This window comes from Aedes albopictus, chromosome 2 (genome assembly GCF_035046485.1).
Source record: "Aedes albopictus strain Foshan chromosome 2, AalbF5, whole genome shotgun sequence".
Classification (NCBI taxonomy): domain Eukaryota; kingdom Metazoa; phylum Arthropoda; class Insecta; order Diptera; family Culicidae; genus Aedes; species Aedes albopictus.
In genome coordinates, this window is record NC_085137.1 from 252,398,912 (window position 1) to 252,426,515 (window position 27,604).

Below are 27,604 nucleotides of genomic sequence, written 5' to 3' on the forward strand. Positions count from 1 at the left end.
CAGAATCAAAGAGACGCAAAGGTCGAACGCCATTACGGTTTCGCCTTTCCGTGAAAAGAACAATAGATGTTTTACTCGGATTAACCGAAAGGCCATATTGGCGACACCAACCCTCAACTACCCGAAGGGCGTTTTGCATCAGGTCGAAAAGGGTGCTGATGCACATACCAACTAACAATGTTAGGTAGTCGTCGGCAAAACCATAAGTAGGAAAACCGCTATTATTGAGTTGCCTCAATAGCGTATCTGCTACGAGATTCCACAAAAGCGGTGATAAGACTCCCCCTTGGGGGCATCCACAAACACTCAATTTCCTAATCCCTGCTAGACGCAATGTCGAGAAGAGATATCGGTTTTTGAGCATTTGGTGAATCCAATTGGAAATCATTGGAGATATACTATGACTCCGTGCGGCTTCCAATATGGCATCGAAAGGCACGTTGTCAAAGGCACCCTCGATATCTAAGAAAACACCCAAACAAGATTGCTTTTGAGCGAATGCTTTCTCGACATCGTAAACAACCTTGTGTAAAAGAGTCACAGTGGACTTACCAGATTGGTAGGCATGTTGGTTCACATGAAGAGGCACGTTGGCCAGATGAACATCACGGATATGATGATCCACAATGAGTTCTAAGCATTTCAGAAGAAAAGAGGTCAAACTGATAGGTCTGAAACTCTTTGCTTCTTCATACGACGCACGACCCACTTTCGGAATAAACTTTACAGTAATATCCCTCCAGGATTTGGGAATATACCCTGTAGCAAAACTGCAAACAAGTAGTTTTTTCAAAACATGTTTGAAATAATCAAATCCCTTCTGAAGCAAAATAGGATAAATCCCATCTGCCCCAGGAGATTTGAAAGGAGCAAAGCTATTAAGAGCCCACTCAATCGATTCTATAGTTACAATACTCCGAGCCGAAGCTAAAGAATCATAACTACAAGAAAAGACATCAGGATCATCCGAAGATGTAATATCCACACATCCAGGGAAGTGTGTGCTGAATAAGCATTCCAGAACTTCCTCATCAGAGGAAGTCAGATCGCCATTTGGCAAACGAAGTTCGTTCACCCGGAAATCCTTAGATTTCGCAAGGATTTTGTTTAACCGACTGACTTCACTCAAGTTGGAAACATTTGTACAAAGGTTTTTCCAGCCGGATCGTTCAGCAGACCGGAGAGCTTTCCTGTAGGCCTTGCGAGCCGACCTGAAAGCCTCGGAACCAGCCGAACGTCGTCTGTTCCAACTCTTTCTACATTGTTTCCTGAGTTTCGCCAGATCAGAGTTCCACCAAGGGGTTCCTCTTGTGATCTTCATAGACCGTAGAGGGCATGCTTCTTCAAAAGCTTCCATGATGAAGGTCGTTGTAGTATCAACGGCATCATCTAAATCACTTGGAGTGTCAATGGATGGTGAATATCCATGAAATTTGGCTGCAACCAAATCAGTATAAAGATCCCAGTTTGTTGACCGAGGATTCCTGAAACGAAATGTTTGAGAAGTAACATTTAAATGTTCAAAAAAGATATAGCGATGGTCAGATAAAGATTCTTCATCTGACACATGCCAATTGGTCAGCTCGTGACTAATTCTGCTAGAGCAAAGCGTTATATCTAACACTTCCTCTCTAGCAGATACCATGAAGGTTGGGCGGTTGCCTATGTTAAGTAATGCAAGATCTGTACTACTTAAGTACTCCGTCAAACTGGAGCCTCTCAAGTTAATGTCTGAGCTGCCCCAGATGATATGGTGAGCATTAGCATCACTGCCAACAATTAGCGGAAGGCCTTTTGAAGTGCAGTATGCGATGACTTGTTTGAAAGCATCCGTAGGGGATGGTTCATCATGTGGTAAATACACAGAACAATAGACGTATTTCCTGTTGAGGTTTCCAACAGATACATCAATTGTGATAGCACATACATCTCTGGTGGTTAGTTCAGAGATGAGTGTAGCAACTATTGCGTTGTTGACAAGCACACAGGCTCGAGGCATGACACGCGAGTTTGCCATTTCATGTTTACTGAAAGTGGCAAACACCGGGTTCACAAGGTTTCCTAGATAGAAATTTCCCTTACGAAAGTAAGGTTCTTGTACCAAGGCCACTTGGGCTGTACCATTTTGCATAAGTCTGCAAAGATTGATCGTTGCTGTTCTTTTATGCTGAAGATTGATCTGAGCTATCCTAACCGTAGCCACTACCCAAACTAGGTAAGATTAAACTCTTCGCAACAACAGCACAACAAAGAACAGCAACAATAAAACCAAATCGGTATCGATTGGAAAACGCCAAAGGCGAGGATACACAGAATACACTGTGTAAATCGCATAATGCGAAACCATATAGGTGAAAATTTAAACTAATTAACAACATCTTCATAATCCCGCCCTTATTTAGCCTCAAGTGAGACTAAAGAAGGGCAGCTGATTGTCTCGGAGAAACACAAGGTCCACTGCACCATTGCTCCGGTTAGCGCAGTAAGGGCTACATACTGTGGAGGGCGCCCTGGTACTCCACAGGCTCCGTTAGCGGTTAGGTTTTTATTAGACCCCCCTAGCCATTCATTCCTAGGCACGCTAAGCATAAAGCCGCATCACACCATGAATTAGGGGTCACCTGTTGGTGGATTCTTACCACCGGAACAGGCGGTCCGTAGTGTTATTCTTAGCCAATTGAGACAATCGCTACCGACACTACACAGCTATCTAGGCTGATCGAGAAAAGAAGTTAATATTGATGATCAACTTCATACGGACTCGAACAGCCGACATCCTTTTTCACACATTTCCTTGCTGTAGACAGTCATTCCCTGTGTAATATATTAAACTTCTCTGAGCCTAACCTGTCAATTGGATTCGCATGAGCGTATTCGCTTGTTCCACCCACTTACCGTCGCCATTCAGACGCATCAAATTCAAATTTTCAATTTACTCACACGTGCTGCTTCCGACAAATCAAACTTCGAATCAATTCCGCGCCGGCGGGGCCGCACCGAGCTGGAGTAATAAATTTTTAATCAATCATTCACACACCCCCACTTCGGCTTCTTTCTTTTCCTGATGGGAGGGGTGTGTGTATCGGCATAGAAATGAGTGCGAGAAGGTGTGATCGCGTGCTTACACTGGAACTTGGATTCTTCAAGGCACTTTGGTTTTATCGCCGAAGAAAGTCGTTCCTTCCGTCTTGATACGATTCGAAACAATAAATCGCATTGCCGGAGTTACTCGTTGGAAGGTAACTCCACTGCTACTACTGGTTGTTTTCCGTGTAGAACGTAAAGTGGCATAATTAAATTAAAATTGTTTCACACACTTGGCTCTAAAGCGGTTCGTGAAAAACTTTGTCCCCCACACGACGGACCGGTTCGACTGGGTGGAACAGATCCGGCCCCAGAGCCAGCAGCGCGTGGAGCACTTGCCGCAAAATAAGCAGATTGAAATTGCGGTGGCAGTGGCGCGCTGGCAGCTCAAGGAGGAAACTGCACGAGCCATATCGGCAGGATTTACAACGGCATGGCCACTACTGGGAGCCGGATTGTGAGTGTGTATGTTTGGTTGCGTACCAGCAGTGGTCCTCAACTGATTGCCGATACTAAAGTATTTCCGAGGCAGCAATGTGCATGATATTTCATTTAATTTTGGCTTTATTATAGTTCTGAAAACTTCTTCGAGTCGCTCAATATCCTTACAACTCTAGCTTACCCTTTACATTATTTTAAAACAGTTAGTGAGGAACCTCTGTGATACACAGAATCCACCCGGCTTGGATTTCATCCGTCAGAGCACAAAGCGACCGAACGAGTTCTCAATCTCAACCTTGCCACAAATATATGTAGGTACGTAGTGCGGCACAACAGATGAGCACACAAACTCCTGAGAGCAGCGCTCGGAAAGTTTATTCAACAATTGTGGTCGAGATGAAGCAAAAGTTTCAATGGGTTTTCGAAGTGAAATTTATGCGCAATATGCAAACTTGGTGGCGTTTCCCGAGAGTGCCAGCCAGCAGCAGTGCCACTACTGCTGGTGAGACAAGTTGGACGGACAGCGTAGTAGGACATCATCGTGGGACCGGTTCAAAACGATTTAGAATAGTCGAGTGCTGGGTGCTAGGGCGACCGGTGGATAAGAATGTTTTTTTTTTTTGTAAGTTTCAAATAGCTTAATCGAGAGGCTAATCTGACAAGTTTTGATTATACAAATTCATTTAATTGATCAGTAGAAACATTTTATTATGTTCTTTCTGAGTCTGTATAGAATAGTCTTAAAAAGCTATGTAGTTTCAGCCACGCATATAAGCAATGTGCTAACGAGGTATCATCTGCTTGCTATGCTGTTGCTTTTGGTGCTTGGCCACCTTGTGGACCACGTCTGGGTTGAATTTCATCAGTGTGGCGCTTGAACGGTATTCCGGCATAGCTTATTTAATAGGCCAGATCTCCCAGTCGAACAACGACCACGCCAGGGGTCCACTTATCCATACGGGGATTGCCAGAGAGGAAGTACCCCTGTTGACCCCGACTGAATTTCTGAAACGATGCGATGGATCGAAATTGGTTTCTTGCTTTTCGGATATTTGAGTAGATCTGGACTGGTTCTAATGTTCCACCCAATGAATAACTTAGATAATGACTCACCTGTGGGAGCTAACCGATATTTCTAGACAAACGTGGTCAGGCTGGAGTACAAAGTCGAAGCAATACATACGCTTCACAGAGTTTTTCGCTGTCTGCACGTAACGTTTAACCTGGCCATTCGATGCTAGGTTTTGTTGATCAGACAACTACAGAAATTTAACACCACTTATCTGTAGGCAATCTATGAATTCCGCAGCAAAAAGCTGCAAACCATTGTCTGACACAATCAGCCATACGCGCCAACTTGTGACGTAGTTGGGGGGGGGCGAAGCCTCTCAAAATCAATGAAATTCGAAAAATATCGACGCTATTCTTCTTGTTTGGGCATATTCACGTGAAAACTGGTACATTGAGCTGAAAAAAGTTGAATATTGTCCAATTTCGGAGAGCTTCGCCCCCCCAACTACGTCACAAGTTGGCGCCTATGCAATCAGCAGTACATCTTGTGCAGATAAAGCATCAGGTTTCAATTGTTGGAGGATCATTCAATGTTCCTGCGTGTCACCAAAAAACGCTATCAGAATTGGCCTGCAACAGGGCTTGCTATTGCTCCGACGAAACTAAAGCAGTGGTAATTGCCAGCGAGCTCACCTTACCACTAACTCGGACTGGAAGGTCGACGATGGATACACGCACAGTGGCCATCTGGCGATTCAATACAGGGTGAAACATGGAGGAAGATCCCTCCTATCCCTACAACAACAACAACGTGAGCCATGACATACGAAGGCGCATCATCAGCGGAAGTCGGGCCTACTACGGGCTCCAGAAGAAACTGCGGTCGAAAAAGATTCATCCACGCACCAAATGCACCATGTACAAAACGCTAATAAGACCAGTGATCCTCTACGGACACGAGACATGGACGATGCTCTAGGAGGATCTACAAGCACTCGGAGTTTTCGAGCGACGCGTGCTAAGAACGATCTTCGGCGGTGTGTGGCGGAGAAGGATGAACCACGAGCTCGCTGCACTTTACGGCGAACCCAGCATCCAGAAGGCGGCCAATGCCGGAAGGATACGGTGGGCAGGGCATGTTGCAAGAATGCCGGATAACAACGCTGCACAAGAAGGCGTGGATCCCTCCTATCCCTACCTCCACGCGGTACCGGCCGGAAACTATGAGCAACCTTAGGGAAGATCGGGTAACCAACCCCGGTGGGAACTTTGGTCGTAGGCTGGCAGGGAAGGGGGGTTTGCTTCGGCAAACCTGAGCGTCTGTTCTCCAGGAGGAGCGGCTCACAACAGCGTCTGATCCCCATGTTAGGGGCGGCTGATCTACATCGGAGTGCCAGGGAAGGACTCTAAGCTCAACTGTGCACTATGGTCCTCCGGAAAGTAAGGAGTTGGTGTCAGGCCCTACGAGCCAGCCATAAAAAACTATTGTAGCGGAAAATCAGCAACAGAATAATACGAACCGAGACCAACGGCAACGACCCCAGCGAACAAAAAGGACTTGCGATTGGAAACTCGGTACGTGGAACTGCCGATCTCTCAACTTCATTGGGAGCACCCGCATACTCGCCGATCTACTGAAGGACCGCGGCTTCGGCATCGTAGCGCTGCAGGAGGTGTGTTGGACAGGATCCATGATGCGAACGTTTAGAGGTAATCATACCATCTACCAGAACTGCGCAACACACGCGAGCTGGGAATAGCTTTCATCGTGATGGGTGATATGCAGAGGCGCGTGATCGGTTGGTGGCCGATCGACGAAAGAATGTGCAGGTTGAGGATCAAGGGCCTATTCTTCAACTTCAGCATAATAAACGTGCACAGCCCACACTCCGGAAGTACTGATGATGACAAGGACGCATTTTACGCGCAGCTCGAACGCGAGTACGATCGCTGCCCAAACCACGACGTCAAGATCATCATAGGAGATTTGAACGCTCAGGTAGGCCAGGAGGAGGAATTCAGACCGACGATTGGTAAGTTCAGCACCCTCCTGCAGACGAACGAAAACGGCCTACGACTCATTGATTTCGCCGCCTCCAAAAATATAGCCATACGTAGCACCTTTTTCCAACACAGCCTCCCTTATCGTTACACCTGGAGATCACCACAGCAGACGGAATCTCAAATCGACCACGTTCTGATTGACGGACGGCACTTCTCCGACATTATCGAAATCAGGACCTATCGTGGCGCCAACATCGACTCCGACCACTATCTGGTGATGGTCAAACTGCGCCCAAAACTCTCTGTCATCAACAATGTACGGTACCGGCGACCGCCACAGTACAACCTAGAGCGACTGAAGCAACCGGATGTCGCCTCAGCATACGCGCAGAATCTCGAGGCCGCGTTGCCAGACGAGGGCGAGCTCGATGAGGCCCCTCTAGAGGACTGCTGGAGTACAGTGAAAGCAGTCATCAACGACGCAGCCGAGAGCACCATCGGGTACGCGGAATGGAATCGACGGAACGAATGGTTCGACGAAGAGTGCAGAACGGTTTTGGAGGAGAAGAACGCAGCGAGGGCGGTAATGCTGCAGCAAGGGACTCGACAGAACGTGGAACGTTACAAAAAGAAGCGGAAACAGCAGACCCGCCTCTTTCGGGAGAAAAAGCGCCGCCTGGAAGAAGCGAAGTGTGAAGAAATGGAACTGCTGTGCCGTTCCCAAGAAACACGGAAGTTCTATCAGAAGCTCAACGCATCCCGCAACGGCTTCGTGCCGCGAGTCGAAATATGCAGGGATAAAGACGGATGCCTCTTGAAAGGCGACCATTTGGAATGTGAGAACTTTAGGGCGATCACTATTTTGAATGCTGCCTCCAAAGTGCTATCCCAGATCATCTTCCGTCGTCTGTCACCTAAAACAAATGAGTTCGTGGGAAGTTATCAAGCCGGCTTCATCGACGGCCGGTCAACAACGGACCAGATCATTTACCGTACGGCAAATCCTCCAGAAATGCCGTGAAAACCAGGTCCCAAAGCATCACCTGTTCATCGACTTCAAAGCGGCATACGATAGTATCGACCGCGCAGAGCTATGGAGAACAGGGATTGGCGGCATGCACCGTGCGGTGCGAAAAAAGCGTGTGCTTCACACAATCGCAAGTGCTCGTCTCCTGTTTTGCCGAGAGACAAGAGACGTATGAGTGAGAGCTTTCGTAATTGTGCGAGACACAACCGCAGCACTAGCTCTACGGCGCAGGGAGTAATGCACGGTGCTTGGGACTGTGCTTCTCTTTAAACAGAAAAAAATCAATTAATAAATTAATTGAAGAGTTTGTGTTTTCGGCAAAGTTGTTAAGCTTGTCAAGAGTTGACAAGTGATGGGTCATTTGATTCGAAATTTTTCCAATCATGCGTAGTATCAAGCCAAGTGCAAAGCACGGAGACAAGCACCGAGAGAGTGCATACGACAGAGCGCGAGAGACAGGAGAGCTCCAGCGCGCGGCAAAGTAAGCGAGCAACACACAACCGATTGCGCGTACTCGTCTCCTTCTAGTTTGTTGTGCTGTCTCGTAGCAGAGTGTGCGGCACGCAATGAGTTTTGAGTCGCACCCTATCCCTGATGGAGAATCATGGACGAAAACGGCTTTCCTGGGAAGCTGACTAGACTGATTAAAGCAACGATGGACGGTGTGCAAAACTGCGTAAGGATTTCGGGTGAACTATCCAGTTCATTTGAATCTCGCCGGGGACTGCGACAAGGTGATGGACTCTCATGCCTACTCTTCAACATAGCTCTGGAAGGTATGATGCGACGAGCCCGACGCAACAGCCGGGGAACGATTTTCACAAAATCCGGTCAATTTGTGTACTTTGCGGACGACATGGACATTATTACAAGAACATTTGGAACGGTGGCAGAACTGTACACCCGCCTGAAACGCGAAGCAGCAAAGGTCGGACTGGTGGTTAATGCCTCAAAAACAAAGTACATGCTGGTAGGCGGAACCGAACACGACTGGATCCGTCTGGGTAGTAATGTTACGATAGACGGGGATACTTTCGAGGTGGTGGAGGAATTCGTCTACCTCGGATCCTTACTAACGGCTGACAACAACGTGAGCCATGACATACGAAGGCGCATCATCAGCGGAAGTCGGGCCTACTACGGGCTCGAGAAGAAACTGCGGTCGAAAAAGATTCATCCACGCACCAAATGCACCATGTACAAAACGCTAATAAGACCAGTGATCCTCTACGGACACGAGACATGGACGATGCTCTAGGAGGATCTACAAGCACTCGGAGTTTTCGAGCGACGCGTGCTAAGAACGATCTTCGGCGGTGTGTGGCGGAGAAGGATGAACCACGAGCTCGCTGCACTTTACGGCGAACCCAGCATCCAGAAGGCGGCCAATGCCGGAAGGATACGGTGGGCAGGGCATGTTGCAAGAATGACGGATAACAACGCTGCACAAGAAGGCGTGGAGCGCAGAGAGCACGATGGGCGGACCAGGTGGAGCGTGACTTGGCGAGCATTGGGCGCGACCGAGGATGGAGAGCGGCAGCCACAAACCGAGTATTGTGGCGTACTATTGTTGATTATGTCTTGTCTTAAAATGATGTTGAACAAATAAATGTATGTATGTAACACGGAGGAAGACAGCCATAGCCGATGGTCAGCGACCGTCATCGGGGATGGCTGACCTCGCGATTCAATAAGCCGGCATTTGTGGAGCGATTGCTTATGGAGGGTAGCACCGACGAGACGATCTATCCAGCGATGATCTAGTCGGCACCCTAGGCCTTGCATATGACGCCGCAATGCCAAGGCGATCCCTACCCAGAAATAAACGCAAACCGGTGTACTGGTGGTGTTCTTAAATCGCAGAACTCCACGCATCCTGTCAAAGAGCTAGAAGGAGGATGCAAACAGCTCGCACCGATGAGGAGAGGATAGAATGGAACGAAGTGAGGCCTACAGGGTGGCTAAACCGGCACTGAACAAAGAGATTAAGGCACGTAAGCGGGCGTGCTTCGAAAATCTATGACAGGGAGCCAACACGACCCCATGGGGTGATGCCTACAGAATAGTCATGGCCAAAACGAAGGGCGCGTCATCACTCCCAGAACGCTTCCCCGAGATGCTGCAGTAGGTCGTGGAAACGCTGTTCCCGCGCCACGATACAAGACCATGGGCCCCGTCCCTTATGGCCAAACCAGTCATAGCGAGGTCGCCCCGGTGACGAACGATGAACTCATTGTAATAGCCAAGTCGGCTCCAGGTGCGGACGGTATCCCGACAGTAGCCACCAAGACGGCCATCGACATGTTCAGAATGGCTAAGCAGATGTACCTAGACAGAGGCGAATTTCTGGAGAGGTGGAAAAGGCAAAGATTGGTTCTACTGCCCAAACCAGGGAAGCCGTTGGCATACAGAGTATTACAGACCTATCTGCCTTATGGACACCGCCGAAAAACTGTAGGAATGGATAATTCTGTCAAGGATGATGGTCTATACCGAGGAACCCGATTACTCTGATCTCTCTGATAACCAGTTCGGCTTCCGGAAAGGTCCGGTGGACGCTATTAGGCTATTGGGCCTGTAACCAAAACGGCCAAAATAGCGCTCCAAAAGAAGCCTGTGGTCGCCACAGGCGGGTGTATGATCAACTCTAAGCGCTCACTGAAGCAATTGGGTGTCATGATCGACGATTAGCAGGGCCCATATAGCCGAGGCGGTAAACGCACGGGTATTCAGCATGACCATGCTGAGGGTGACGGGTTCGATTCCCGGTCGGTCCAGGATCTTTTCGTAAAGGAAATTTCCTTGACTTCCTTGGGCATAGAGTATCTTCGTGCCTGCCACACGACATACACATGCAAAATGGTCATTGGCAGAGGAAGCTCTCAGTTAATAACTGTGGAAGTGCTCATAGAACACTAAGCTGAGAAGCAGGCTTTGTCCCAGTGAGGACGTTACGCCCAGAAGAGAGAGATCGACGATTAGCCTAAATTCGGAAGCCACGTAGTATATGCCTGCAAAAGGGCAAGCATGGCTATAATGGCATTGTCAAAGAGCATGTCAAATAGTCTCGAGTAAGCATAAGCTGCTCGTAGCAGTAGCGGTATGGCGCCCGCCGCAGCATGGTCTATCGCATGGTCAATCGAAGCGTGAAGCAACTGGAGAGTACCCACAGGCTGATGTACCCAAGGGTGGTCAGCGTATACCGCACGGTCTGCTAGGACACGGTATGTGTGCTAGCGGGCATGATGCCCATAGTACTAGTGGTAACAGAGGATGAAGAGAGCTTCGAGCGACGCGGCATAAGAGGCGCGAGGCGAATCGCCAGAATATCGTCTATGCTGCAGTGGCAGCGGGAATGGGATTCCTACAGCAAGGGTAGATGGACACACAGGCTCATACCGAGGGTGTCCAAGTGAACGAGCAGGCCTCATGGCGAGGTGAATTTTCACTTGACAAAATTTCTGTCAGGCCATGGCTGCTTTAGGTGATATCTGCACAGATTCAGGCACGCAGGCTCCCCCGCATGTCCGAAGTGTGCAGACTGCGACGAAACCGCGGAACATACAGTGTATCAAACAATTGTCCGTTCAGCAAATTTTTTGTCAAAATAATTTTTCCATCAAATGTTTATAACTTTTTTATACGTCAATCAAAACCGCTGAAATTTTGACCAATCATGAATAGTAATATATGATTTGTATTGGTAAAATTTTTGGCGAGATCGAATAAGTTTTCTGAAAGTTATAGAACTTTTACTAAAACTTATGAGATTTTTGAACACATTTTTAAAACATTATATCTCAATATGTAGTCGATGAAACTTTTTCAATCTTTTTTTGTGTTACAGCTTATACCTAAGGCTTTCATATGCAGCTTCGTTTGAGGTTTTATATTCACTACAAAAAATATGAAAAATTTGCTTATGTAGTTGACGGTATTTAAAAAATTACCATATTTTAAACATATAATCTGCCAAACGTTTTCTTCCAATAAAAGTGCATTAACTGAACGAAAAATGCATAGGACCTACTCTTTATATATTGTTTAGTAGGTCCTGTATAAAAATATTACATTAAGAGAGTTTGAAAAAGTTGAAAACACTTGGCACTTTTATTGATCAAAATATGATAAATTTCCAAATAATACTCTGAATATATACAGATTTTTCAAATTTTTTGTAGTGAATATAAAACCTCGAACGAAGCTGCATATGAAAGCCTTAGGTATAAGCTGTAACCCAAAAAATATTGAAAAAGTTTCATCTAGTACATATTAAGATATAATGTTTTAAAAATGTGTTCAAAAATCCTTAAAGTTTTACTGAAAGTTCTATAACTTTCAGAAAACTTATTCGATCTCGCTCAAAATTTTACCAATGGAGCTGCAATATATAGTTTATGATTGGTCAAAATTTCAGCGTTTTTGATTGACGTATAAAAAAGTTATAAACATTTGAATGATAAATTATTTTGACCAAAAAATTGCTGTACGGACAATTGTTTGATACACTGTATGTTCTTTGAATGCCCACGTTCCGTGGAGCAAAGGTCGGGTATGCAGGAGGTATGCGGTAGAGATATCACGCCTGACAACATTGTTGAAAGGATGTGTACGGGGGCGGACGAGTTGGATTCCGTTACTTTCACGGTTTGTCGAATCGTACTTGAACTATTGAGAAAATGGCGAGCCGAACAACAGCTAGTACTCATGCACTAGTCATGTACTCATGTACTAGCGAAGGTAAGGAAGAGAGAGAACGAGGTTTTAGTGGGTCGATCCCCACGTAACCCGAAGAACCACCTCTTGGGTATCTGATCAGCAGATTTTCTCATTTTATAAAAAAATAAAAACAGGGAGCTATTCCAAACACTGAATGTGGTGACCATAGGCGAAACTACTGGGGGTGCCGGGGGTGCCAGCCCCTAGAATTTAAATGCATTGCTGTGAGATATGGGGCGATGAATGATGAATGGATAAACTAATGAATATTTGTTTGTGGTGCACCCCCTGGAAAAAATCCGTAGTTTCGCCCATGGTGGTGACGTAACTGGTGAACTGCCGATCGGACTTTAGCATTGTGAAATTGGAATTGAATTGATTACACACAGTGTGGCTTCACTGATGACACCGCTGAGTGCACTTCCATGACCAAGCTACGTTCGTTGATGACTAGCTTACCAGAAACGTTGACGGAGTGAATTTTTCCCAGAGACTGAACCAAATCCACTATCGAAGCCGACAAGACATCTTATTGTATGTACTTGAGAGGGTTGAATGGTCCTAAGGATTTTCCGATAAATGGCAAAGATCGCAACGAACACGAAAAACGAGAATAAGAAAGCGAGTTGTATGAAGTAGGAAGTTGATGATCTTCGATGGTAGATAGCTAGATAGAGAGAAAAAGTGCACAACAACTAAATTTACTGCACAGACAAACAGACGTAACACTCAAATAATTCCCATCGTACACCGATTTAACGAACCATTTAAATATTTGGTAGTTGGCCAACTGTCCATCCGTGGCGCTCGCATCGTTTTTGTTCGAGTTTGACGTTTGCTCACTATCGCCACCTAGTTCATGGTCGGCCAACTCAGTCAGTTTAGTATTGGACGAACATGTTTCCGTGACTATAATTTGAATCGAAAAATGTTCGAAGTGTTACGTCTGTTTGTCTGTGTTTACAGTATGTAGTGTGAAAATGAAAACGCTAGTGTTTTTCTTAATCCGATAGATAGCAAGAATAAGCGTTCCCTATCAACATTAAACATGTGAGATCATACAGAGTCTCGTTAGTCGCTGAGAAGGGTCACCTTCAGCGAAGCTCTCCGTAAGCCATCAAATGGTTTTCCTCAGTTTCGAGAATCTGTGTTCATAGAAAACAGGAAAAATATTTAGACTAAGAAATTCCGAGACTCTTGAGGGCAACTTTACTAATGGTCAGCTTGATGTATTTGCATACTTAAGATAATTATTGAAATTGAGTAGCATTCTGTTACATCAGAGCCATAGCAGCTCGGTCATCTGTCCAACTCCTCCAAATTCAACTGCTCTTGAATATTAATTACTGTTGCTCTCGTCAACAACCACCCTAACAAACAAATGTGCTCCATCATGTGCTCCTCACGATGGGTATCGACGCAAAAGCTGGGCCCGGTTCTGTGTGTTACTTATGACTGGGAGGTAAGTGCCGCTGTGAGAATGGGTGCCCATTCAAAGCAAAGCTCACCACCGTAGATGAGGGGGAAAGGAGCCGGTCCGTATACACACACAGACGAGGAAGGAAAACTTTCACCGTCATAAATATGCATACGGCTGGAGAGTTCTAGTTTGGCTACCGATGCATAAACATGTGGATACTGGCCAGCAGAGATAGATACCTACCTCTCTAGCACTAGCTTTGTCCTTTGTGATCTCCGAGGAGAGGATGCTCGCTCGCTCTGTGTGCACTTTGACGCGCTTCTGCTGGACGAGGAGAACCATTGCAAAACCGGTAAACCACTAAAGTTAAGCTTATTACGAAATTTCTCCGTGTGGGTCAGATAACTTTGATTTTATGAATCCAACAGCATTCAATTTGACTGAAACAGATGGTTTCGAAATGTTTGCCCACTCGAATGAAAAGGGGAATTTCTCCCACATTATGGGCGAAGGGTTCAAATAAATCCTACGGAGATTCGTTTTAACGTTGGACATTTCGGAACATTTTCAACATTAATCAAGCGTAAAATTATAATGAATTAACGTGAGTTCCACAGAAATATATGACCAGAACGTGCCTCCCGGGTGGGTTTGCATATGAAACGAACCACACGTGCCCCAAGTTAGGGGTTTTGATATGATTTGCGTGTGCCTTCGATGCTAAAGGGTGCCATTTGCACGCAATGTGATATTTCTCCGCCCCAAATGCCGGCGAATGTAGGACAGCGAACGGTGACGTCAAGTAGGTATGTATTCCGCACTTCACGCAGAGCACGATAAGGTTGGCGAAGAAAGTATATCACCACGGCTCCGGAATGGTGTAGGAGGGCTACACATGCGAAAAGTGGAGTCCTTTGTGGACGCAACTGCGTTTGATGAAAGTACGAAATGTCTTTGATGTAATTTTTATAGAGGTTTGGAAAGGAAATTATACGTTACAAATACGGAGTGACAGCTAATTGGTGTGACACCCAACCTTATTTGCACTCTAAAATTGACTGCGTACTGTCAACATATTCAGGAAACCATTCGACAAGAATTTCTTCTACATATGATATTTTTTCCTGCAAATTCCTTTGGAATTTTTTAGCCTACCTTATGATGATATGTACATGAAGATTTGAAGATTTCTTCAGGAATGTTTCATGATTAATTATTATAAAATTATTCTACATTACTATATTTATGCTAAATTTTCCCGGAGACTCCATCAGTTTTTTTTTATGCAGAAGATCCTCTGCTCAGATTTCGTAGTGTGTATCTCCACCATTCTCTGCAGGGGATTTCTCTAGGGATTGCAATCCCTAAACAATTGGTTGTTTAAAAAACGTATCTTATCTTAGACTTATTGTCTATTTTTTCCTTATGGATTTCAAGAGCTCCGTCAAGTTTTCAAGGATGTATGCTGGAAAGAATTCTACCAGGGGCTCCTGCGGGAATTCTTTCGAAAATGTTTCACGTTTTCTTAGTGGGACTCCCCCAGGAATTCTACTATGTATTTCTACAGGCATTATTTCAACGATACTTACTTTCAGTCCTGGGCACCCAGTGCAGAGGGCCGAATTGAAAGATTTCCATCCTTAACCATTGCCAGCCATCGCCTTAACCTGTGGCCAGGTCAAATTTCTGTCGACTTGCTTGATTTCGTTGTTGAGGCTGTGCCACCATGAACCTCTGGGCACATAACATAAGTGGAACTCTGGCTCAAAAAGGTGATGCCTTTCCGAGTTCGTACGCTGGTATACAGGGCATCGAAATGTCAAATGCATTATAACATTATTGCCATACTATTTTTCAGCATGTATACCATTTTTCATTGCTGTGAAGTAAAACAAAGACCTCATAGATCTAGACTGGCAGCACGTGGAGATCTAAAATAGGGCATAAATTGTAATAAAACTTTGTAAACTCAAGTCGTAAGTACGTTTTACGGCTTTAAATATAAAGGGAGATCGATAAGTGGAACATGGATGTGTTATTTCGAAGATTTCAATAAATTTATGACAACATGAATCAGTGGATTTCCAGCAGCAAGTTTTGCGCATATCTCAGATGCCAATCTTCGTTCCTGTATTCTTTGCCAAAACTGGAATACTGGTTGGATCAGATGTTTTTTGTTTACCAAAATAAGTGACAGTTCGGCGCCTTTTATGAAAGATATAACAGTTTCGCGTGCTGGAAAAAGGATACAACTTTTTCCTTCGTCTGACCATGAAGTTCCACTTATGTAATGTGCTCTGGGTCTGCCTCTACTGCGATGTCCTGCTGGGTTCCTGTCTAACGCTTGCTTGCAGATTTCGTTTCCGCCCCTGCGTAGAGTGTGGCCGACCCACCTCCACTTTCGCTCCCGAATTTCTGTCGCTATCAGCTTTTGATGACATCGACGATGGAGCTCCACATTGGAGATCCAATTGTGAGGCTACCATGCACGAATTATATACCGCAGGCATCTATTGATGAAGACCTGCAGCCGTTGAGTGTTCTCCACTGATACACACCAGGTTTCACTGGCGTATAGCAGCACAGATTTCACGTTCGAGTTCAAAATTCGGATTTTGGTGCATCGACTAATCTTGTTGTTTTTCCATACAGTTCTTAAACTCACAAAAGCAGCCCTCGCCCTTTTGATCCGTGCACCTATGTTGATCTTGGTACCGCCAACAGCCGTCACTTGGCTACCAAGATATTGGCAGCTTTCAACATTTTCCATTAATTGCCCAGCTATCGTAAAGCAGGAAGGTTTGACCGTGTTTACATCCAACGATTTGGACTTGTTGACGTTGATGGTAAGACCTGCCGCTGAGGAGCGATTGGCAAGATCATCGAGCTTGCTGTCCATATCAGAGCGCCGTTGAGCTAGGAGAGCAACGTCGTCAGCCAATTCGAAGTCATTTAGGTGCTCCATGGTAATGGGTTACCACAGCAATCCACGGTTTGGTTCACGGCCAATCGCACCAACCAGGATCTCGTCGATTACGATGAGGAGAAGTGGCGGTGATAGTATACATCCTTGCCTCACTCCAGCAACGACCCGGATGGGATCGGACAAAACACCGTTGTTCAGTATACTGTACTGTGCTTCAATGAGGCAGATGATTTTCTCAGGGACACCCTTGCGCCTGAGGGCTTCCCACATGTTTCCGTAATTGAGACGGTCGAAAGCTTTTTCGTAATAAATGAACACCAGGTAGAGAGATTCTTGGAATTCCTTGATTTGATCCAAGATGATATGGAGCATGAAAACATGATCCACACGGGATCGTCCGGCACGGAATCCTGCTTGCTGCCTTCGGAGAGTTGCGTCAATCTTCTCCTGAATCCGGTTAAGGATCACTTTGCAGAGGAATTTAAGAACGATACACAGCAACGTGATGCCCCCCCAATTATCGCATACAGTCAGGTCACCCTTTTTGGGTACCTTTACCAAGGCGCCTTGCATCCAGTCGGTCGGAAATGTCGCGGTTTCTCATACGATTTGCAGAATAATTAATACAGTAGTTGTGCGGATATTACGGGGTCAGCATTGAGCATCTCAGCTGATATTCGATCGACCCCTGGGGCCCTTTTCAATTTCATGCTACGGATGGCTGTTTCTATCTCTTGCACTGATAAAGCTTCGGTGTTGACACGGGTAGAGCGTCGAACCCTTGGCGGATCATGCTGAGGTGTTGACGGCGTGACCGACACTTGAGCTCGAACCAGCATTTCAACTGGTCAGCCGGGTCGGTTAGTAATTCTCCAGACATGTCTTTCACGGGCATCGTAGCATTTGTCTTGCTCCCACTAAGGCGACGTGAGACACCGTAGAGGAGACGGATGTCGCCTGTGTTTGCGGCTTTCTCGCCTTCGTTGGCTAGGGAGTCCCACCCTCGCTCTTTTGTCCCGTCTACATGAGCGATTCTCTTACTTCTCGAGAGCCGAATAGCGCTGACGGGCTACGGCTTTGGCTCTTCGTGTTTTCACTCGCTCTATCGCGGCTTTGGCGTTCCTTCGCTCCTCTATCTTCCTCCAGGTATCATCCGTGATCCACTGCTTTCTTCGGGTGCGTAGCTCACCCTAATTATTCTCGCCGGTGGTGATGGAGGCGTTCTTGATGGCGCTCCATTGATCTTCTATGCTGACACCTTCTGGAATATCCGCAGCACGGTTCTCTAGCTCCTCGACGAAGGACCTTGTCAACAAAGCGTCTTCCAGTCGGCGTATGTTGAACCGGTGCCCGATTTTCTCCTCCTGTCGCTGGATCGTGGCAATGCGCAGTCGGATCTCGCCGATAAAGAGATGATGGTCGGACGCAATGTCGGCGCTACGTTTGTTCCGGACATCAAGAAGGCTCCGTCTCCATTTTCGGATGATGCAGATGTGGTCGATTTGATTTTCCGTGACGCCATCACGAGAAACCCATATCACTTTGTGCACTTGTCGATGAGGAAAGAGCGAACCCCAATCAACATGTCATTATTGTCACAAAACTCTGCAAACAGCTCTCCGTTTTCGCTCATTTCTCCGAGACCATGGCGTCCCATGACGTGCTCATAGTCCGAGTTGTCAGAACCAACCTTCGCGTTGAAGTCACCCATGAGGATCTTGATATCACCTTTCGGAATCTTGTCCACGACAGCATTCAGTTGACTGTAGAAGTTCTCTTTATCTTACAATTCGGCAGCCTCGGTTGGCGCATAACATTGGATCATGGTGAGGTTTCGACCCGTGTTCTGAATCTGGCTAAAATTATCCTCTGATTAATAGGTTCCCACTTCATGAGCGCAGCGTGGGCGTGAGCGCTGAGCAGGAAACCAACTCCACGGTGGAGAGGAGCGTCTTCACCTCGTAGGGTAGAGTATATATTAGAATTTGATCCGACGCCAATCTGTGTTCTCCAAAGTTCGGCCAACGGAATTCGCTCAGTCCTAGTATCTCAAGCTTCATACGGCATGCCTCATTGGCTAGTTGTGCCAGTTTACCCTTCTGGGCTAGGGTCAATGCATTCCAAGTTCCAATTCTTGTCTGTTGTTTCATGCTAAAAGTCGTTGTCGTTGAATCAGTTCGTAATCTTTCATTTTCGGTTTTTTGGGTTTCGGAAACAGTAGGTTGTTGGCCTAATGTCCCCTATCCACCGTGGTGGGGCTGCCACTTTAGGTATAGCTTCCGGTGGAGCAGCATTTCATACTCAGCCGCTGGATGCCAGAACAGACGCTGTTTGATTCGCACCTCCTTGGTGGTCTTTGTAATCGCTTGACGTGTGGAAGCATAAGGTAGGAACTTGTGAGGACCAGAGCTATGTTGGGCGCTCTCCTTTCGACTAACCGTTTTGCAGCCCAACGATATCGATTATTTCGATAATTCCTTAAAGAAGTCTTCCAGGAATTCCTTCATGGATGCATACCGTTTTTTTTTTTCGAAATTCGTCCAGGAATTGCTTAACAGCTAAAATTCCAAGGAATTCTCCGATAATTCTTTCGTAAATTCTCCCTGAAATGTTTCAAGAGATGCTTTAATAGAACGTTTCAGAAAAGCATTCTAACTATTATTATTATTACTTTGTTATAAATATTTTCAGCCCATGCTTGTAAAGCTCTTCATACATACTCCAAGGATTCTTCCAAGCATCCTTGTGGATCCAGAAATTATTAGAAGCATACTTCCAGATATTTGTCCGATTCATTTGTCAGATATTTGTTCCAGATTCATGACTTTATTCAAAAATGTCTTCAGAAGTTCTTCTAATTTTAGGATGTTTCCCTCGTAATACTGAAATACCAACTGAGTTGCATGAAATTCTCCGGGTCCGAGGAAAACAACAGAAACCCGTTAGAGAAGTGTTGGCAGGCCTTAATTTGGAATTCATGAATCTCATATATCAGTCTTTGAAACATGTTGATGTCAGAGTTTGATGTAGAACGTTCCTTGTTTTCGTTCCGCCATTCGGTCTTGTTGTTCGCCAATGTCTGTCCCCCCCCCCTTCCGTTTGTCCTTTTCTTGTCGTTGTCTACCGATAAAGTCCTTTCTTTTTGGTTCTGTTACAGATCTGGGCAATTTGTCCCAACATTTTTTTTTGTTTTTATTTAGGCTGATACAAATTATATTATGACTTTTTGTCTCCCCCCCTCTTCAAAAATCTTTGGATGGATTTTACATATTGAGGGGGCAGATGAAAAAATATTTATCAAAATTTCGGGGTTTGGGGAAATTTCTTTAACAAATCCGATGAGTTTGAAATATTTTTCAGATTAAATGCTTTTTTATTTTTATCCTCCCCCCCCCCCTCCACCAGCCAAAAAGTGGTGGGAAAAAAAGTGAAATAAACATTTGTAACTGGCTTATGTGTATTTTAACATCACGCTAATTCTACACTTAATTGTCCCAACACTGTTTTTAGTATAAGTTAGCAAATAATTTATTTTAAGAACCCTAAATGCCTTCTTCCCATTTTTATTTTCTTTCATCCCCAACCTCGAAACAGCCGCGTGTACTTCGGCTTCCTAAACTAACATTGCATTTAAGCAGTAAATATTGTAAAACTTAAAAGTATTGTAACAAACAACAAATGATTTCGTCTCAGTTATGCCCATGAGGCACCCAAGCCTTCCAAATAAACGAATAAGTAAAAAAACTCCTCTACCGAGGGTTTTCAACTAATTCAAGCAACAATTTCTCAGAAAATGTTTACCCTGGATTCTCCAGAAATTCTTTCAAGAAATTGTTCTGGAGTTATTTCAAGGATTAGTCCTGGAGCTTTAACGGATTCCTCCAGGAATTATACTACCATTTTCTCAATGAATTCTTTGAGTTGTTTGTTCGGCAAAGGTTTTGTTTCGAAGATTTTTTCCGGACATTCCTCAAAAGATTCCTCAGGGAATTCTTATAAGAGATTACATGATTTTTTTTTTGAAGAATTCTTCTGGGCGTCCCCAACTGGAACTAAGCCTTCTTCACCGTTTTAAAAAGGGTAAATTAGATAAATTTCCTGTTGAAATCCTTCCTAATGATCAGGAAACAAGGATTCCTTCAAAAACTTTTGCATTAAATTTTCCAAGGACTCTACCGGGAATACTACAAATAATTTTCCTTTGGAGTTTTTCCTTCTTCAGGATTCCTCCGAAGTCTTTAAAGGATCCCTACAGAAATATTTTCAATCGTTTTCCTAGGATGACTTCCAAGATTTTTTTTCAATGTTATCTTTAGGGTTTTCAAAGATATCTCAAGGAGTTTTTTTTAACGAGTCCTTCGAAAATGTTGCCACTGTTATCTCCATAAATTCTAAAAGAAATCCTAGAAGAGCTGCTGATAGTGTCCATGAAAGAATTAAAAAATTAATTATTTTTAGAGAGATTCATGAAAACAACCTTGCAGTCTTTCAAAAGAATTGCTGCAGGATTTTCCGGATAAACCTTTAGATGTATTCATGTTTTTTTTCTTCCAGAGAAACTTCTCTAAGAATCTAACAAAAATTGGAATGAAAGATTGCTCACAGGAATTCCCGGAGTAATCCATGGACGAATTCACAGAAAATTCATTGAAACTGACTTCTATGAAACCCTTCTATGAAACTCCCTTTAACCCTGCATGACGCGTGTCATTGTATAACAGTACAACACTTCCAAAAAAACCCCGTATAGAGCGCGTCCTGAAAGGTTGAAAAAATCCTTGGGAAATCCCTGGTAAATTCTTTGAATTTGGTGGGATCTTTGTTATAATTCTTGGGGGAGTTCGTAAATCAAACCAATTCAGAAACCCTTGGAGCAAATCCTTGAAGAACACATGAAGCAATTCCTGCCAAATTCATGGACAAATTACTGGAGAGTTTTCTGGAAGACATCTTAAAAGAACTCTTAAAAACATTCGAGTAGAAATCCTTCTTTCAGAATTTTTTGGAGTTTTTATTTAAAGTTGTATGGAAAAACACTTGATTTTTTTCTGAAGAAACTTGAGGAACATTGGTTCAAAGCATTTTCGGAAGAGTCATTCAAGAGTTCTGAAGGATTTCTTGGAATGTTTTCTACAGCACTCCTGGGAAATATACAGGGAAAAAACTAAAAGAAATCGTTGACAGACGGACAGGGGCAAAATACCTCTCTAACATCCTTCGATTTCTTGTTTTTTTTTCTTTAGAAGAGTGGATAAAAAAACGAAATCCAGTGGCTACAAGTAATTTATTTATAGACTCAATCAGATAACATGGTATTGGTTCCCTTATTAAGCATGTGGCTCCCATTTTCATCCCATGAAAAACAAAGGATTGAAGCGCTGTTTGTTTTGTTTCTTATTTTTGTATTTTTTGTTAGAAGTGAGCACCCATGAAAACAAAAAGAACGGAGTCAATCGGTGCCGTAATCGCTTGTTTTCGAATAGGATGAAAATGGGAGCATGAGATTACTGATGGCACACATACCCTATTTCAGTGATACCTTTAGAAATTGGTTGTGAGATTCCTCTTGATTTTATTGGTTTTTATTTGTTTACAGTAATTTCTCTCTTTGTTTTTAGCGGTGAGGTTCTACCTGAAAATCTCCACGGATTTTTCATGGAATGCCTCTAAGAATTGCCTAAAGCATTGATCCGATAATTCCTAAGCAGAAGTTGAACATGCTGAAGCATTTCTAGATGTACGTTTAGAACTAAACACAAATGAAGCCAAAATACAGTAGAAAGTTCAAGATGATTTTTTTTTGATAGATTATTAGTCGATTTCCACTTAAAAAAGGCAGGCAGAAAAAAATGAACCAATTTACGGCAACATTCAAAGCAGGATAAACGCCATGAAACATTTCTAAGTCAAATAGACTAGAAGAGGTTATAAAAACCCATTAGAACATTAAATTTTCTGTGAGGTTTCTTTAGAAAGTTCTTTAAAAAACTTCAGAAGGAATTCAAGAAAAACTGAACACAAATAGTTTTCAAAGGAATCTGTAGAACAACTTCTGAAGAACATTCATGAAAGAAAAATGTTTAAACAGGCATTCTGGAAGGGAATTCCATCAGTGATTTATGAAAAACTACTTGAGCAATTGGTAAAATTTTAAAAATATATATTTCGAAAATTTACAGCGGAGCTTCCCTACAAATTTCTTTCAGAAAATTCCAGGATAAAAATTTTGGGGAAATGCTTAAAATCATGGTAGAATCCGCCAGAAAATCTTTCAAGAAATCATTTGAGTAATTCCTGGAGGAATTGTCTCAAAAGTTCACAGAAGAATTTTTGAAGGAGTTAACAGAGAAATTACGAAAAAGTTTTTAAAACAATCGTTTAAGTTTTTTTGAAGCATTACGAAAAAAATCTGATAAAATCCTTGTATGGAAACTTTGCGAATATAATTGAGCGTGGAATTATCGGATGAATTTATGTAACCATCTTCGTTTTTTTTGTAAAACCTTGGAAGTAATTGAAGTGATTCCTACAAAAAAGTTCTGGATCAATTTCAGAAGGAATCTGTGGATTTAGATTATTTCGAACAATTTGAAGCAATGAATGGAATTTTAGGAAGATTCCTCGGGGAAATTTCTGAAGCATCCTCGGAAGCAGGGAGAATCTATGAATTATTTCATGTAGGAATATTTGGAGTAATACTCGGATTGATGCATTTTCCAAGATTCCTTCTAAGAGGTTTTTCAAAGAAAATCTTGAATGAGATTCCAAGAAATTTTTAAAGATTGGATAAAATGTGTTGAATTGTTAGAAGAATTGCTAAAACAATCCACGGGGAAATTTCAGAATAAATCTCTAAAATTAATTATCTGTGAAAGTCCTGGAGTAATTATCACAAACAATCAAGAAAAACCTTCGGGTCGTTTAAGATTTTGAAGAAATTATGGTAAGTATTTCTGGCGAAATTTTCGGAGAATTCTTAAAATGTATTTGCGGTAGAATTTTTGTAGTTATTTTATCAGAAAGTTTCGAGGGAGCTCACGGAAAAGTTTCAGTCATTTTGACGCAAGAATTTCCAGCAAAATTTTGATGATTTTTTTAAGTGTTTGGAGTTGACTATTCAAAATATACATTTGTATAAATCCTGTAAAAACTCTTACAGAAAGACGAGGTATTTTGAAAAGTTTTTTTAAGAATTACTGTAGAAATTCATGCAGCAATATCGAAAGGAAAGTTCAGATAAGTTCCTGGATAAAAATCTATTGAATTGTAAATGAACCTAAGTAAAAATAACAAAATGAATAAACAAATGAATTGAATAAAAAACCGTTCGGATTGCTCGGAGAAAATCCTCGAGAAGTTTCACAAAGAGTAGTCATACTTATTTTTAGAGGGATTAGATAAAAATGATGGAAAAATCTTTAAAAGAAGATCTTTTTTTTTGTTTTCTGCAGGTTTTGTTGAGTATTTCTCGAAGGGTTGAACATGTGCCTATGAGGAAACATCAGAATTATTTCTAAAAGTTTTCCTGAGGAATATTTAAAAAAGAAATTCCTAGAGAACCTTCTGGCAGGCATGAATATACTCTATGCTCAAAGAAATCATGGACATTTTCTTTACGAAAAGTTCCTACACCAACCGAGAATCGAAACTATTCAAAGAAAATTTTTAATTGTCAATAATTAATTTCACACCTTTCTCACACAGTATAACATGGATAAGTATGTATATTGTTTATGAATTCATATAAACTGACAAACATGCTGTAAAAGCTTCCCTGAAATACAATATCACTATTCAAGACCAATCAATTGCACCCCCACACGGTGGCGATAATGAAATTACAAACTCACCTAATGATACGTAGAGCTTCGGTCGGACGTTCTCCTGCCAGGCACATAAGTTTCCAACAACAAACACGGTTACAACAACGAATGCGACGGCCTGCCCGTACAGCAGCCGCCGATGTGACCACTCCGCACTGACCGACGCCGCCATGATGGTGATGATGGTGATAAAGGTGATGATAGCTTGCACCAACCAAAGGCTTCTTCGGGAGAGTACGGGTTAGACCTTCGGAATTAGCACCTCTTCTTCTCTTACCCGGGCGGAAGAGATCCCCCCACGAATTCACTCACAACGAGATTTTCACACTTCACTTTATGACGATCCACCACCACATACCGTACAATTAGCACGTCATTGTTTGTTTTTTTTTTTCTCGGTGGAGTACACACTTCAGTAGAACGAATTGACTTCTTCACAGTTTTATGGATTTTTCACACTGGCCGACGAAACACTGTGTCAGAGCTGTGATGAACACGAACACGCTTCTAGATCTTGAACTGTTCAAGAACCTACTATGAGATGACCATACAATTCGGATTCTAACGAAGCACAATTAGAAGCATTTGGTACTGGATAAATTCTAATGGATGCTGGAATTTTGATCTTCAGGAGCTGCTCAGAAGCACAACGATGTAATCTGAAAGAAAAGTAATTTAGAAAAAAGAATATTAGAAATTATTGTTGTATTGGTATATTGTAAAGTCAAAGTGAATTGATCGTCAAAGTACAATAGGATTCATATTATGAAACTCCTCTTTTCTTCTTCTTCTTCTTCTTCTTGTTCTTCTTCTTCTTCTTCTTATTCTGGAACAAAGCCTCCTTTACAGCTTAGTGTTCTATGAACACTTTCATAGATATTGACTGCATGGTCATGCTAAGTATCCACGCCTTTAGAGTTCTGACTATAAGAGCCATATAGCCTGAAACCCCTCGTTTTTGGCAGCATTTCCAAATGTTATAAACATATGTCGTAAGTGATAATTGACTACATTGATTAGTTTTACGCTATTTCGACAAAGAAACAACATTAATACTATCAAAAACTCATCCACACTCCACATACAGGCTTTTTTTTTTTAATTTTATGACAAGGACGATGCGGTATCCAGATTCCCCAGCTAGTCGGCAACACTTCCCCCACACCGACGAGGACGGTGGCGACGTTGCTAGTAACAATAAAAATAACTGCCATAAATCCACTGGTTTGCACTGGGCTTATTCTTCCGACCAGTTGGTTAAATTCCCAACCCATGAGTGCACAATTGGAGTTCCATACTACGAAGTGGAGCGTTCCCGGCTAGCCAGGCCTTCTCATGGCCTGGGGAACATGTGCCGTGCACAATATATTTATATCCTTTCTCCCGAGTTTGTTGGAGGGCTCCCTTTAGGAGAAAATGGCTTGTGTTGTATCCGGGGAATGGCTAAGAATTTAAAAAACATGGTAGTAGTGTTTTTAAATCATACTTCAAAGAATACTTATTTTTGTCGTGTTTTTGCTTTATAATAAGAAAAACTGTATGAAACAAAATCGAGATGTTACAATTGTTCAATTTATGCATGAATACTTTAGCGATATTTTTCCTTTTATTTATTTTGCTTCTTGCTGATTTAATATGTCTGTGTACATTTCCATAGCTATTAAAAGGAAATCGTTCAAAAACCTGTTTTATGTAAAAACAAGCCTACAAAATGTTATTCCTAATTTTTGGATACAAGAGCATATAAAACTTTTGAAAACATTCTAATAAATGCATCATTCTTCACCATCTTCCCCCGATTGTTCATAGCATTGACTTTGTTCCAAACAACCACTACTACACCAACCAACATTTTCGGCAGTATTTTTACATTCTATATTGGTCCTACAGCGACAGCGGACGAATAACGCTAATAGCCTCCGGTCGATTCGACCTGCCAGGGTAGTTAATGTCAGTCGATAGACGGAAAAGTCTACGCGCCACAAGGCATCCAAGACCATCCAGCTGGCCACCACCATCACCGCCGCTACCAAACCACAAGGTTCGAGTTCTCACAGACGTGAGGCTACCCCGTGCTGTCTGTGTCAGAGTTACTACTACCCAGGACTGATCCGTGGGTGATTTGTGGTTGTCTGCAACGGAATGATGGTTCAATGCAACGGTCATTAAACGTGATGTATGGGAGTTGTTCCGATGCGGGTTCTAGTTTGGAAAACAAGTGTAGTGCCCCCGAACCTCTGTTTGTCCGGGGGATATGTGCAGTGTAAAAAATTGGTTCATTTGAACAACATTTATCTGAAAAAAGGCGAAATTAAAACTCTAAGTACAGGAGACATGGTAACTGTTAAGTGAGTCAGTGGGATGCCAGAAGCTCTTTCAAGTCCGAAATAACCAAGAATAAGGTCATATTATCAGACCGTGAATAAGTTGTTGAATCATGTTCCTGGCTAGGGAATGAAATTATCGATCACGATCGCGATCATAGAAAACTCTCTCACCCGCATTATCGGCGAAAAAAGATGTGCGATAAATTCAGACCCGATTTTCTCCCGAGAATATGTTTTCGCTCGTCCCGCAGCGCCGAAAATGGATTATCACCAGCAATGAAAAGCCGACTGGTTTGCTCTCTGCGCTTTGTTCGCCTTTTCGTCTGGCCGTCGCCACCAAAGGTAGTTTTTATGAATCAAATTTCATCCTCCTTTCGAGCAGCTTGTGTGGTCACGTGGTTATGGTGCGCGCTAGGAAACATTTTTGTGGAGGGTCTAGGTTCGAATCCCATTGGCGGCACAAACCTCCTGATAATTATCGCGATAACCGGCAAGGTGATAAAGTTGGATAGCGAAAATGGCAAGATCGATTTTCAGTTTTCGGCTACCTTTGGTCGTAGACAACAGCAGGAAACGATAAACATTTCTCGCTGGAAAAAGAATCGTTGAATTGTTCGGTTGCTCGGAAAACGCCAATTTTCGTCTCAATTTGCTGATCATTTCATTCCCTGTTCCTGGCAGATGAATGAGAACGCCAATTGTACTCGTATTTTTCCAGGTGATATTTCTAACAAGATAAATTCTCATACATGTGCTAAGTAACCAACCATACTTGAGTACGAACAAATATTGTTGCCTCCAACAATAGAGTAGCAGCAATAA

The 27,604-nt window shown here is 43.3% G+C and overlaps 1 protein-coding gene across 6 annotated transcripts in view; it reads right to left on the reverse strand.

Moving 5' to 3' along the window:
• LOC115258949 (semaphorin-1A) overlaps window positions 1-25,110 on the reverse strand; it is a 629,606-nt gene extending 604,496 nt beyond the window's left edge. For all 6 annotated transcript variants that reach the window (XM_062851525.1, XM_062851522.1, XM_062851523.1 and 3 more), the window contains exon 1: window positions 24,483-25,110. In XM_062851525.1, coding sequence (XP_062707509.1) covers window positions 24,483-24,627 — 145 coding nt within the window. In that variant the 5' untranslated portion in view covers window positions 24,628-25,110. The remainder of the gene's footprint in view (window positions 1-24,482) is intronic.
• Window positions 25,111-27,604: the final 2,494 nt, after the last annotated feature.